The sequence below is a fragment of the Miscanthus floridulus genome, chromosome 11 (genome assembly GCF_019320115.1).
Source record: "Miscanthus floridulus cultivar M001 chromosome 11, ASM1932011v1, whole genome shotgun sequence".
In the NCBI taxonomy this organism is placed as follows: domain Eukaryota; kingdom Viridiplantae; phylum Streptophyta; class Magnoliopsida; order Poales; family Poaceae; genus Miscanthus; species Miscanthus floridulus.
In genome coordinates this window covers 53,396,175-53,409,494 of record NC_089590.1, presented here as the reverse complement: position 1 = coordinate 53,409,494, position 13,320 = coordinate 53,396,175, and the positions used below count along the sequence as shown (strand labels likewise).

General features: G+C 42.4%; 1 protein-coding gene across 1 annotated transcript; it reads left to right on the top strand.

Moving 5' to 3' along the window:
* The first annotated feature begins 4,404 nt into the window (after positions 1 to 4,404).
* Positions 4,405 to 11,253, top strand: LOC136493108 (kinesin-like protein KIN-14F). Its single transcript, XM_066489152.1, has 17 exons — positions 4,405 to 4,592; positions 5,289 to 5,452; positions 5,536 to 5,679; positions 6,041 to 6,367; positions 6,500 to 6,568; positions 6,791 to 6,982; positions 7,289 to 7,370; positions 7,446 to 7,535; positions 7,626 to 7,805; positions 7,900 to 8,006; positions 8,232 to 8,412; positions 8,783 to 8,945; positions 9,229 to 9,482; positions 9,563 to 9,726; positions 9,810 to 9,989; positions 10,083 to 10,657; positions 10,857 to 11,253. The coding sequence occupies exons 1-17, from the start codon at positions 4,532 to 4,534 to the stop codon at positions 11,008 to 11,010; spliced, it is 3,087 nt and encodes a 1,028-aa protein (XP_066345249.1). The 5' UTR covers positions 4,405 to 4,531; the 3' UTR covers positions 11,011 to 11,253.
* The last annotated feature ends 2,067 nt before the right edge of the window (positions 11,254 to 13,320 follow it).

The following is a 13,320-nucleotide window of genomic DNA, read 5'->3' as shown; positions in this document are numbered from 1 at the left end:
CACACAATGCCGCTGCAAATCCGACTACGACCGGTGCTACTATACCTAACCTAACCGCTCCAGCCATCTGTTCATCTACTTCTCGCGTCGTGGAAACGTAGTCAAGTCAACAATCCTTTCCGTGGCCGGGACCATGCTTTTGTCTCTTGTAAAGTCAGTCAGGTCAATCACCTGATTATCAAACCCTAAGAAAAGACAAGACATAGGCTATATATAACCCAAGTCGACCCCTAACAAAATCAAGCTCATTTTGATCCATTAACATTTGAGTTTCTGTTATTATACAATTCTAATTCATCTGTGCATTTAACATATTTCAGAAAGTTTGAGTAAATCTAATATAGAACTCTAATATTCTCATCCTAACAAGGCAACTTAGCATTTTAGAATGGTACGTGTGGAAATATGGTAGTTAAGGTGAGGGTACCACTACCAGCATACGATGTGGTCTGGATGATCTACCGGGGTCACACAGTCCCCACCAAATCATACGGCCCACGCCAATATGTAGGCTAAAGAGTCAAACAGTCAAGTCACACTTCACTGAATGATTCGCCAAGGTAAATACAGTCCTCACCAAATAATACGACGCTCTTACTGGTCACTAGGGTAAAATCACTTATGTCTAGGAAACAGTGACACCGGACGATCCACTGGGGATTAACTCTATCGTCTGGTGTATGCTCCAATGTTGATTTCTAGCTTGATTCAAGTCTGGTCTTGACCAATCCAATTTCTTTGAGATCATACACTTGAAAACATCTCAAAGGCCTCACTTATCGTCATCAACTTGACTAAAAGTTACCTCTTGTGCATCCACGTACTCTCGCTTCAACTCTTTCAAATTTAATACTTGGGCCGTACCTTAATACTACAGCCAAAGGAAAAAAAAAAACAAAACCCTTATACTCCTACAACAAATGTCTTCATGCACACAGCCTACATTCACCCTATAGTGTCCTTAATCTCCACGAATATCCGCACCATGGTTCAATCCAGGAACAAGTCTTAGGGCCAAGGCACTTGTGGCCATTCTCATTGCGACTAACTTTAATGCTAACATCACCGCAAAAGCACACGTTAGTCACAACTTGTGTCATATCAATCATTGAAACCCCAAAATCACCACATTGGTGCCTAGATGTGTTCAACGCGGCAACGCCCTATTGCAATGCACTGGTATGTTTGTAGTATATATATTATTATAAGCAGAAATGCCCTCGCGCAATGCCCTCGCGCGCCTCTTTGTCCCGACCGTGATCTAAACTCACAACACGTGCTCATACGAGTTAGAACAACACATATTTAGCCATGACATGAAGTCTAGTTCCAAAACGTGTCAAACAGTGACACGGTCATTGTATAAATCTCCAAGCCTCAGATCCTCTAGATGACCCTGCAACATGTTGTACATTTCATACTTCGTTGCAAGGTTTGAGCATAATTGCTAGCTATTATTTATTGCATATACGACCGGTATAGCTCCAGCTTTAGAACGAAATGTTATAAAAAATGTTGCACTTGAGAACAAAACATTCCACCAGGTAGACAGAGCCGGAGCTTCCCATACGGTAGGGTGGGGCAGCTGCTCCACCTACCGCCGGCAGGGAGCCTCTAGTATCCCTCTGTTCTTCGTTGCCTCCTGCATCTCTGAGCGGCGGTGTCCGGCGGCACGGCCGAACCTGCAAGCCAGGAACGTGTTCTCTAGGATAGGAAATAAAACTATGGTCTGAGCAAAGGCTAAGGCCCAATAGCCCATCAATGGAGCAGCCCAAGTGGCAAGCGCCCTAAGCCACTGAGCACCAGCCCAAGCACTCAACAGCTAGCTTCAACGGTCGCTCCCAAATCCACGATTCCACATCGCCACCGCCGCACGCCAACCACCGTCGTCCGCCATGTTGTGTTGCTGTCGACCATAGCACGCCGGCGGCGGCGGCAGCCCTAGCTGCAGCCCGAAGGGTGCCCGTGCCCCTAGCTCTAGTTGCTTCTCCTGCTTGCCACTGCCAGCCCGCTGCAGCGGCGCCGCCGCACCAGCCTGCAGGTTGCAGGTGAGCGCATGGAGGGGGATGGTTTCCAAGGTCGGCGGCGGCAGCGGCGACGAGCAGGTGAGCAATGCTGGCGTTGCCCGCGGGCATGGCCGTGGGCGACGTATATTCTGATTTGTTCATGCTATTATTATCATATATAATCATCTGATTAGTGCAAATGTTTATGTCATTATCACACATATAATAGACTTCATATATGCGCCGTGCAATTATTATTAAAATATATTGTCTATAGTCCGCCCCACCTAAATTTCCAGGCGAGCTCCGCCAGTAGAAATGCTCAATTATCTTATATATAGTCACTGCCGAGTTTCTGTGTTGCCTCATCGAGCTAAAAAGGAAGGACACCAGTTCTCTGCCTAAAGATTATGGGCTAACAAAAAGTTGTAGAGACTTGACGGCCATCCATACGATCTAGACCAGCAGGAGTTGTGGGCAAGGCCTACTAAGCACGTGTCGCCTTTTCTTTTCTTTCTGTTTTCTTCCTTTTCATTGACATTTTTAAGGTCTTTTTTTTACATTTTCACCGTATTTTTTTTTGTCATGAAAATAAATAGCTTTTATGAAACATAATACTATCGACACAAGAGTTTACATATCGGCACACAAATACGTATCTCCATGCGCACACGTGCTAGGCCCTATTCGGCTTACCCCATATTCGACTTGTTCAGCTTTTTTTTTTCAGCCGGAACAGTGTTTTTTCTCTTACAACAATTCAGCCGGAACAGTGTTTTTCAGTCAATTTCAGCTAAGTTTTAGACTAGCGAATGGGACCATTATCTAAAAGTTGACAAATGCCACGTACCAGTAAATTAAATGTATCGTTTCCTTTTGAAACGAGCATAATTAAGAGAATGGGTCAACACATCTAAATATTGACAAATGCCATCGACCAGTAAATTGATAGTATCATTTCTTTCTAAAGTAATCTTAAAAAAATACGAGACAATTTGTTCTTTTCAACAGGACATATAATATGCGCCCACATGATAGGCAAAGATACTGTACATTGTCGAATTCTAACTTGGTCAAACTAAACAGAGATACAGCCTAGGATTTTAGGTTTTGGGGTTTATTATATCTTTGCCCGACGACCCTGTGCTGTCACTTGGGCTCACAATCCTCTAAAAATCCATTAGCTTTAAGCATTGTACAAAGGGGAGCAAAGCGAAGGTGCGCAGGCTCGCCAAAGATGCTGATCTGCCACTGAATCCAAAACTGCTACCGTACGTTCTGGAATTCAAAATTGGAGCAAAGACAGGCTTCAGGACTGGACCAGGCATTAGTCGCATTACCCCCCCCCCCCCCCCCCCCCCCCCCCCCCCCCCCACCCCCACCCACCCACACCCACACACACACAGCGGCAGCATGGAGCATTGGTGCGGAAGGAGTGATTTGAAAACGGAAGATGCATATACCCGTCGCTATTAGAGGTTGCACTGTACCAGTGCCACTAATCAGCTGACAGTTACTGTGCACGCATTCTCATCTACCGCACCTGCACTCATTAAAAAACGAAAGCCAAATGCTGCCTCTGCCACGGGACCTGCAACATGCCGGATCTACCGAGTCGACCGTTCGAAATCCCTCCCCAAGCCACATACGGCAAGAAAAGGATACTCCAAACTCAAAAAAAAAAGGGGGGACCGGAAAGTTAAGTGCGCTCCATGCTACTGTCGAGTGATGAAATGGATAAGGATATTTTCTGATCGTATTCGAGACCGAGTTCGTATTCGAGTTCGGATATTTAACATTCTATACTGTATCTGTATCCAAATACTCAAATCGTATATTTACGACATCGATATTTAATCGTATCCTATCCGACATGATTGATATTATCCGCATTCAAATTCAAATCTAAACAGAAATATAAAAATAAATTTAATATCAATGATATCCATCCGTGTGCGATCCGTTTTTATCCCCGCTAGTGTCTGCCTACCTCCAGCCGTCCAGCGTTTGAAACTTTGAATCCCTGCTGCCTCCGGAAATAAATAAATTATAAATTATTATTACTCCACCACTCAACTGACCCCGGCCCGCACGCACGTGAGCCGCTCGCCCGCTCGGCCCAGAGCCCCTGAGGCCCGAGCGGTGGAGGTACGGTGCTGACACACGTAGCGATCCCACCGGCCACCGCCGCTGCGTCGTGTTCAGCAGCCCGCAGCGGACGGCCGGACGCGCCTACTTCAGAGCGGCAGCGGCAGCACGGGCTCGCTTCAACCCAGTTAAACTCGCTGTTAGTTAGCGCTAGCCCCCCTGCGAGTTTGAAAATATTTCGAGGCGCCCCCCTGGGGAGTTTCCGTTAAGAGGCCCCCCACCGACCTCTGCCTTGGGGTCGGAGCTTTTCAAACGCCCCTGCCGTTGCGATTGCGAGCGCGTGCGCGAGCTGCGATCCGCGAGGGGCGGGCGAGGGACGGCGGACGGAGTCGCGGCGCGAGAAGGCGATCGATCGACTTCGCCCACCCGCTGCCGTGATGGCCCCGGCTGCTGGAGCGCACGACGTGGGGATGGCGCTGCGCAAGGCCGAGGAAGCCGGTGAGTCGACTCACAGTGCTCCCCGTCCCCGATCGCGCATGCGAATGGGGGGAGTGGGTGCTCCATTCGCATTTGCTTAGTTCTATTGTTCTGCCTCGTCGTCATGTCGTGCGTCCGGCCGGGCGGGCGGTCCGCGCTCGCGGCGCTGGTCGCCGCATGCTTTTGGTGCTCCGGTGGTGGCGAGCTGAGCTGCGGCGGCGGCGGTCGTGGAGAAGCTCGGTCACGGCTGCGGCTAGCAAGTGGATTACTACTGCACGGGAGTGTAATTACTGTGCTCTGCTGATCGTACTCCTCTGCAATTAAACACACTGCCTCCCACAAAGGCAAGCAATGAGTATGCAAGCATGCAGTGGAAGCAGTAGATCAAGCGAAGCATTAATATACTGCGTTTATAGTTTAAGCCAGTATTCTGCATTCACTTAACACGCGACATTAATTCTCGATCTCGTCGATGTGATCCAGAGTGGTTGTGATTTACTGTATAATACAGTAATGTTTCAAAATTCCCTTACCGTTAATCTGTTATTCACAATTCAAAAATAAATAAATCTGCGCTACCGAGGTCCGAGGTGCTAAGTAATATTTCAAAATTCCCTTACCGTTAGTCTGCCGGCTACTCCTACTACTCCTACTCTGTTACAAATACCGAAATGCGACCTCTCTGATCTGTTGTTGGCAATGCTGCCACCGCTGCAGCTGCGCGGAGGTGCGAGGCGGCGCGATGGCTGCGTCAGATGGAGCCCGCGGCGGCAGAGTCCCTGCCGGAGAGGCCGTCCGAGGAGGAGTTCTGCGTGGCACTGCGCAACGGCCTCGTCCTCTGCAAGGTTCTCAACCGCGTCAATCCCGGTGCCGTCCCCAAGGTGCGTGTCAACAAAATTGTGGAGAAAAAATGTCACTACTTTTCGTGACAGTAATAAGTTTTTCTTTCTTCTTCTGCCCGTAGGTTGTGGAGAATCCTGTCATCACGGTTCAGACGTTCGATGGGCCAGCACAGTCTGCAATACAGTACTTCGAGAACATGAGGAACTTCCTTGTTGCAGTTAGTGCGATGAACCTGTTGACGTTTGAAACCTCTGATATAGAGAAGGTAAATAGTTGAGTTGCATTGATCCATTGTTGCTATATATGTGTCAAGGGCAGTTTGATTTGCTCAATTGTAAGGCTTATTAGGGGTTAGCTGAATTGTTTTGTCCATTTGGAAGAAAATAGGTTGCTGTTTCTCATGAAAACTGTAGTTATTCTATTTTTCTTACTCGAGTATTATACAGTGAATCCATATATAGGTTGAATCATTCAATCAAGAAAATCCCCATTATGTCGTTTGCTAGCTCATAGTAGATGCAGAATCCTAGGATTTCACCTTTCTGTTTAGATCAAACTTATGGCTTACCTCACTACTCATTACATTAAACTAGTCTTATCTGAATCCACCTATACAATGCTTACAGGGAGGTTCATCGATGAAAGTTGTCGACTGCATACTCTGCCTCATGGGATACCACGAGTGGAAGATCTCAGGTGGCATTGGTATATGGCGGTATGGTGGCATCGTGAAAATTGCATCCTCAAGTAAAAGGCCTGCTTCACATTTAAACAGAGGTGGAGGCTCAGACCAACAAATGCTGGAATTTGTGCATCTTCTCTCTGAGGTCTCTCTAGAGGAATCTAGAGTTGAAGAAGCTCAGCATTCTCTTTTTCAGTGCTTTGTTCTTCAAGTTGTGCGAGCATTCCTTCTGGAATGGGGTGAAGCTGAAGATTTGCCTCTAGATGATATGGTAGGTGAGTTCTGCTTATTCTTGTCTTGTTGTGTCCCTCTTAGTAGATGTCAGGATAATGCCGTCGTCGATGCCAAACCTTGACCACAATGACATTTGGATTGAACTTTCATATGGTGGTGAATATTGCAGGTCATCGAAACAGTACTCGAGCAAGCTTGTAAAGAATTTACCATTTTGCTTGCTTCTCACAGAAATCAGGTACTGTATTGTTGATAAAAGATGGAAAATTTAATTTCTATTGCTTGCATGTCTTTGTTATGATGATGTAGCCCCCTATGCACGTAATATTGACACATATATTTCTTTCTCGAGGAAAAGCGTTTACAAAATTTAAAAATAGTCTTGTTACTGGTATCCATGGAAACCAAAACATCCATGACAATAAATTATTACTTACTTTAAGGCATCCATTTCTAACAGGTCAGGTCACTTCTAAGGAAGATGATGAAGGATGACAATGGAACTCTTTCTAAAATGGATTTGATCCAAACTATTTCAAAATGCCTGAAGGAGAATAGTGAGTGCGTGCTCTCTTCATTGAGATTACCTCGTGGCAGCCATGAACACTTGGATGATGAGGGATTACTTGAAAGTCAACAAGAAGAGCTGGAGGTAAAGACCATGCCAAAATTATATGTGCCAGTGAGCTTGTTACCTGGCAATATGTCGAATGCAGAATCAGAATTATTAATTGTTTCCTTGTAGCATTAACAAAAATCTGATCTACTGTCAGCTGCATGCTTCATATACTAGGAACCCCTTTTCTAGTTCTCTAATTGAATGACTTATGTTTGTTCTTGAAAACTGAACCCTTTTTTAATAACATGATTACTCAAGATATGAAACTACAGCAATTGTAAAGCCATGTGTGCATTGTTGCACTTTAATAATTTCTTTTATTGACATTTGAAAATTCAGAAGTTAAAGATGTCCTTCAATGAAATGAAGCTTCAAGTTGAATCGACTCGTGCTGACTGGGCGGAAGACTTGAGGAGGCTAGGTCGGTACTGGATTTGGAATTTGAACTTAAACCTTTAGTTCCGTCATCTCTGAAACCAACATTTTAAAAATGTAGAAAACTACTTTGAGGCTCAGGACCATAATGCTTACCGCAAGTTGCTTGAGGAAAATCGTAAGCTGTATAATCAAGTACAAGATCTTAAAGGTAACATGCAGATTCGATTTTTTTTAATTTCAATTTACTAGTATCAAAGATATTTGGTTACTGACTATCCCAGAAAGTACATATTGTCAGGTAGCATTAGAGTTTACTGCAGAGTGAAACCTTTCCCAAAGACACAATCTGATCAAAGGTCTACTGTTGATCATATTGGGGAAAACGGAGAAATCCTGATTGCGAATCCTCAAAAACAAGGGAAGGATGGACGGAAAATATTCACATTCAACAAAATATTTGGACCTAGTGCTTCACAATGTAGATAATCACTCTCATAATTTTCATTGTGTATTTTTTGTGCCTACTCTCAATCTGCCTCATGTTTCTGACTTCGATTTTTTTTTTGTAACAGCTGAAGTTTTTGCTGATACCCAACCATTGATTAGATCTGTCATGGATGGATATAATGTATGCATATTTGCATATGGTCAAACGGGATCTGGGAAAACTTACACAATGGTAATTCTTTACAGGAAAAAAATTCTTAGAACTTCATTAGCAATTTTGCTTCAAAGGATGACATTTGTGTGGAAAGTTCAAATCAGGGGCACAATAGTGTAACAAGAGAGTAGTTATCTTTGGGTAGAGAACTACAACATCATCTTCATAGAAAATATTTGTTTTCATTGCATACCATCAAGTTTATTAATTTTCATAATAAGTTATTTTGTATGTCCTATTCAGAGCGGTCCAGATGTAACAACAGAGGAAACCTGGGGTGTAAACTACCGGTCGTTGAATGATTTGTTTGAAATTTCTCAAACAAGAGCAGATTCCATTACGTATGATGTTAAAGTTCAGATGATTGAAATATACAATGAACAAGTGAGGGATTTATTAATGACGGATGGTGCAAACAAAAGATATCCTTTTTTATGTCAAGTTATATTATTATTTCTGAATAATAAATATCATAATATGAATAAAGTTGTCATAGTGAAAATAGTAACTGATATGTATTTCATGCTGAAAATCTCCCTCTATTTTTTTTTTAACCGAGGAACTTCCACATTCCCACTCATTTTTTAGCGGAAATACGCTGGGCACAGGGTTCGAACCCTGGTGGCCGAGCTCGCGGCTCGCGATGCTGACCAAACGAGCGACTCGTTCGTTCCCCATCTCCCTCTATTTAACATAATATGAAATACCTTATTTTGCCTAGCCTTTTTTTTTGCTTTGCTCAAAAGTTTGTTTTCATGCATTTTCTTCTTTATTTCCTTAACCATGAAACACATTAGAGATACGCAATAATTCTCATGTAAATGGACTCAACATCCCAGATGCAAATATTGTGCCAGTCAAGTGCGCACAAGATGTTTTGGATCTGATGAAAGTTGGCCAGAGAAACAGAGCAGTTGGATCAACTGCTCTTAATGAACGAAGTAGCCGCTCACACAGGTATTCTTGAACTCATGCACCATACTTTGTCACAGAATAAGGTCATATAATCAGTAGTCTTCTTAAACTTATCTGTCTTAGAGATACTCTCTTGATTTATCTGTTTTTTTAGATAATGGAATGTAGCATCCGGCATCAAAACCCAATTCTAGAAATAAAAGGTCATCCAAAGAACGCAAAGAACTGCATTACCTCATTCTCCAGTTTATGCATTATTTTGGTTTATCTGGCTGGTATACTTAGTGTCACTGTATTATTGGTAACTGTATTGCTTTTTTTTTAGTGTGTTGACAGTTCATGTACAAGGAAAGGAGGTAATTTCGGGCTCAACTCTAAGAGGGTGCCTGCATCTAGTGGATCTCGCGGGAAGTGAGAGGGTAGACAAATCTGAAGCGACTGGAGAAAGACTAACTGAAGCCAAGCACATAAACAAATCGTTATCAGCACTTGGTGATGTTATATCTGCACTTGCCCAAAAGAGTTCTCATGTTCCATATAGAAATAGCAAGTTAACACAAGTGCTGCAGGATGCCTTAGGTATTGTTAAAAGCCCTTGTATTGTTGGAGATGCTGTTGTCAAAAATACTTTTCTAACCACTTGTTTCCCTGCAATACAGGTGGTCAGGCAAAAACATTGATGTTTGTGCATGTGAACCCTGAAACAGACTCTTTTAGTGAAACAATGAGCACTCTCAAATTCGCTGAGCGTGTAGGTACAATAGAACTTGGTGCCGCCCGTGCAAATAAGGAAGCAGGCCAGGTCAAAGACCTAAAGGAAGAGGTATGATGTTGTTTTATAATAATTACCAAATACCATTAGAACTTTGATTTCGTAACTCATAGTATAAGAATTATTTTTGTCAGATTGCCAAGCTTAAATTGGCATTAGATGAAAAGGAACATGAAGTGGCACAGTTTAAAGATATTGCTAACCGTGTGACTTCTGAGATGAGAAATGGAAGAACAAGATCACCTTTAACCACCAGCATGTCCTTGAAACCTGAAGCTAGTCAAGAATCCAGTGTAGACACCTGTACAAGTGAGGTACTTTGTTTCTCTGAAAATTCTTATGTTTATTTTTCACTACGATACTCTTACAGTATCATCCTATAAAGATATAACTTGGCTCATTGACAGATAAGAAGTTCATCATCTGGCAAGCAAAGAAGGTTCCGTTCACCATTGTCAGTGAGAGAGCTAGATGATAAGTCACCTGTCATCAGCAGGGAATTGTACCTGAGTGCGCGAAAGTATAAGACTCCATCTCCTCCAGTTAGAAGTTCACTCTCTGCTGAGAGAGGCAGCTTTGCCAAAATCGTGGAGAACACTGGAAGCATCGACTGCACACCTATATCAAAGGTCGAAGTGCCTCCAAAAGTATTGTCCAGCAACTCGAAGAACACACCTTCATCTGTCCTGACAGCTCAGAGTCTGCGCAAATTCCGGGACTCTGAAGAGAACAGAACCAAAATTCCGCCTATCCGGCAAAGCATGGTGAAGAACAGGTCTGAGAGTACACCAAAGGCTCACAATGAAGAGAAATCGGCAAACAGATACTCGGTTACCAAACTGAGGTCAGAGATCAGGAGCACGAGGGACTCGTCCGAAATCGAAAACGAGTTTGCAGGCGATGAACCCACTTTCCACTTCAACCGAAAGGCGAAGAAGTTACCCACACAGGTGACAAGACAGTCCCAGAACATAGATATCAGGTATGGTTCAGCAGCTATTTGTCTCCCTCGTCGTTACATCTTTTCACTACTCTGTGTGGTTACTGTGGTATACTCGTCGTTACATCTTTTCACTACTCTGTGTGGTTACTGTGGTATACTTGACATTCCCAAATGCTGATTTATAGTAGGTTATAGACTGACAGATGATGAAACTCACATACTTGTTTTTTCCTTGCAGTGTCAGGGCCTCTGTCCGGGAGATGGAGCCTCTGACCGAAGGAAGGCAACGCCGGAACTGGAGCAAGCCGCCGTACGCCGAGAGGACCAATATGCCGTTGCCGGACATCCGGCGCAGCGTCTCCCTGCCTCGCGGGAAGAACCTTGTTGCGTGAATCTAGCTTGTTTCGTCAGCCAGGCATTCTTTCATTGGTTGTTTGTTATCCTGTGGTCCGATCCGTATGTAGGCTCTACGGCTGTGTAGAACACTTCATCAGGATGGCATCACACAGGTCTGTCGAGTTGTTTCCAAGAAGCTCCCGTGAAAACACAAAGTTTACGTTCTTATGCGCGATGTAAAAATGTAGGGGTTAATGTTGTACTACAGCATCTCGTTCCAGTGGTGATTGAAAAACTGAAGGCGCTGCTTCCTTATCAATTTTGTTCTTATATTGTTAATAGCAAATATATCTATGTGTTGCAACGAAAAAAAAACTCTCAAATATTAATTAATGACAAAAGATGATGAGAATGGTATTTATCGATTTATATTTATGCTCGATCCTCTCTATAAAATTTCAAATCTATAATTTATTTTATGATGACCATAAAATCTATAATACTACCTGTATTCCATTTTATCCCGCACACGCATATCAAAATTCAAACTTTAAAAAAATTGATCAAGAATTAGACTAATAATTTTTAATTATTATAATACAAACTTTATGTGATTAGACCCAATGATTATAAGTTTATAAGCATAAACAATATAATATAAACACAAATAAAATGGTCAAAGTGTAATCTAGGAGACCATGTCATTCTAACTTGCGCCAGATAAAATAGAACATAGAGAATATACGTTAATGTTAGCAATAATACGACACTGTATCTATATTGAATTATTACAATATAATCCTGATGGATTTTTTTTCTCTGCTTCCAAAGCACATAAATATTTAGACATAAATATTTCTTAACTTTAATTTTTTATACTATATATCCATGTGTTATTTGTGGCGGAACCGTCTCATCTAATGCCTCTCAGAAGTAATGGTCTTCTATTACACACTAAGTATTTAGGGGAAGACGCTAAATTACGCAGTTCCGTCGAGCACATCCCAATGGAGAACCCAAAAATCCATATTTTTCCATCAGAATCACAAATAAGAGAATAAGTCTTACAATATTATTAAATCATTTCTTACATCACTTTTCATGCAGCATCAGATTATAATATTTATGGTTTATAACAACGGAATATACCCATGTTATCAGAGTCATGAACAATTTAATTTAACAAAGGAATATAAACACGTGATCAGAGTTACAACGGAAATAAATATCTATTTATGACATGATGAAGCATTGATATATAAGCTATGACAACAGATTATAAAACTTTTATTTATAAAATATTTAGTGAGAGTTATAAATAAAAACTAAGATCACATCGTAAAGGAATCATCTCTGAGCCCATCAGGAGGTTTCCACACACAAGTGTCAGCTCTAGCATCCGCCTGTCATCTGCAACAGGGGAAATAAAACCCTGAGTACTCAATTGTACTCAGCAAGACTTACCCGATAGTAGAAAAGAAAAGATTCTAAGGGTATGCAAGGCTATCTAGCTTATGGGTTTATTTCATCTACAGGAGCATTACTAAACGTGCGTCCTTATATTTAATTTTATTAGCAGTCATCATTAGTTCATTAATTAACCATTCTATGTAAGCACTTGTGCTACTTTCAAGCCGGTGGTAAGCAATCAGAATCATTTTACTATCTTTCATCTTTTAGTTCTTACTACGGTGCTAGATTGTAGATAAGTCGTACCGGATCACCCGATAATTCGTGAATCAATGTGCCTAGCTGGGTACCCTGAAACACAAGCCCTGTTTGTACCCCAGGCACAAATAGGACCAACCCACCACTCTCCTGTCACGGGGTCCAGGTCCCTGTCCAAACTTGGACACCAAACCCCTGCTCCTAAGTCTCGGACTCGGTGCGGTGCTTAGACCTCCACCATCCCCGCCTCAAATGAGTCTTCCCGAGCCCATATACAAGCATGTGTTCAGAATAATAAGTCTGTGACCTACCTAGAACCCAATGCAACGATCGGTCCTTAACCGACACAGGCGAAACAAATGTAATCCGAGCCTCGCTCGAATACCAAACCAAGTTCAGATCCAAAGTACCATTCCGTCGGGTCTCCAATTATCATTCATATATATTTCAGGTGATAATAATATAGTAACAATAATAATATATTTTCTATCCCTCGCGAGTGATAGGGAATCACTCGACTTCTACCGGAGTCCTATAACATAGCAATCTACACGATCTTGTCATACTATTAAGACTCATAGGATAAAGATATATATATGTAAATGGGTTTTATTCAGCTCCTTAAAACTTAATGCATAAATATAATATAAAGTGTAGAAAAGTAGGGGTTATACATCAGGCTTGCCTAGGTAAGATTT

Coding starts and splice junctions, on each gene's coding strand:
- LOC136493108 (XM_066489152.1), top strand. CDS start 4,532: ATGGCCCCGGCTGCTGGAGCGCACGACGTGGGGATGGCGCTGCGCAAG. Junction 4,593..5,288: donor GCGCAAGGCCGAGGAAGCCG/GTGAGTCGACTC, acceptor CCACCGCTGCAG/CTGCGCGGAGGTGCGAGGCG. Junction 5,453..5,535: donor ATCCCGGTGCCGTCCCCAAG/GTGCGTGTCAAC, acceptor TTCTGCCCGTAG/GTTGTGGAGAATCCTGTCAT.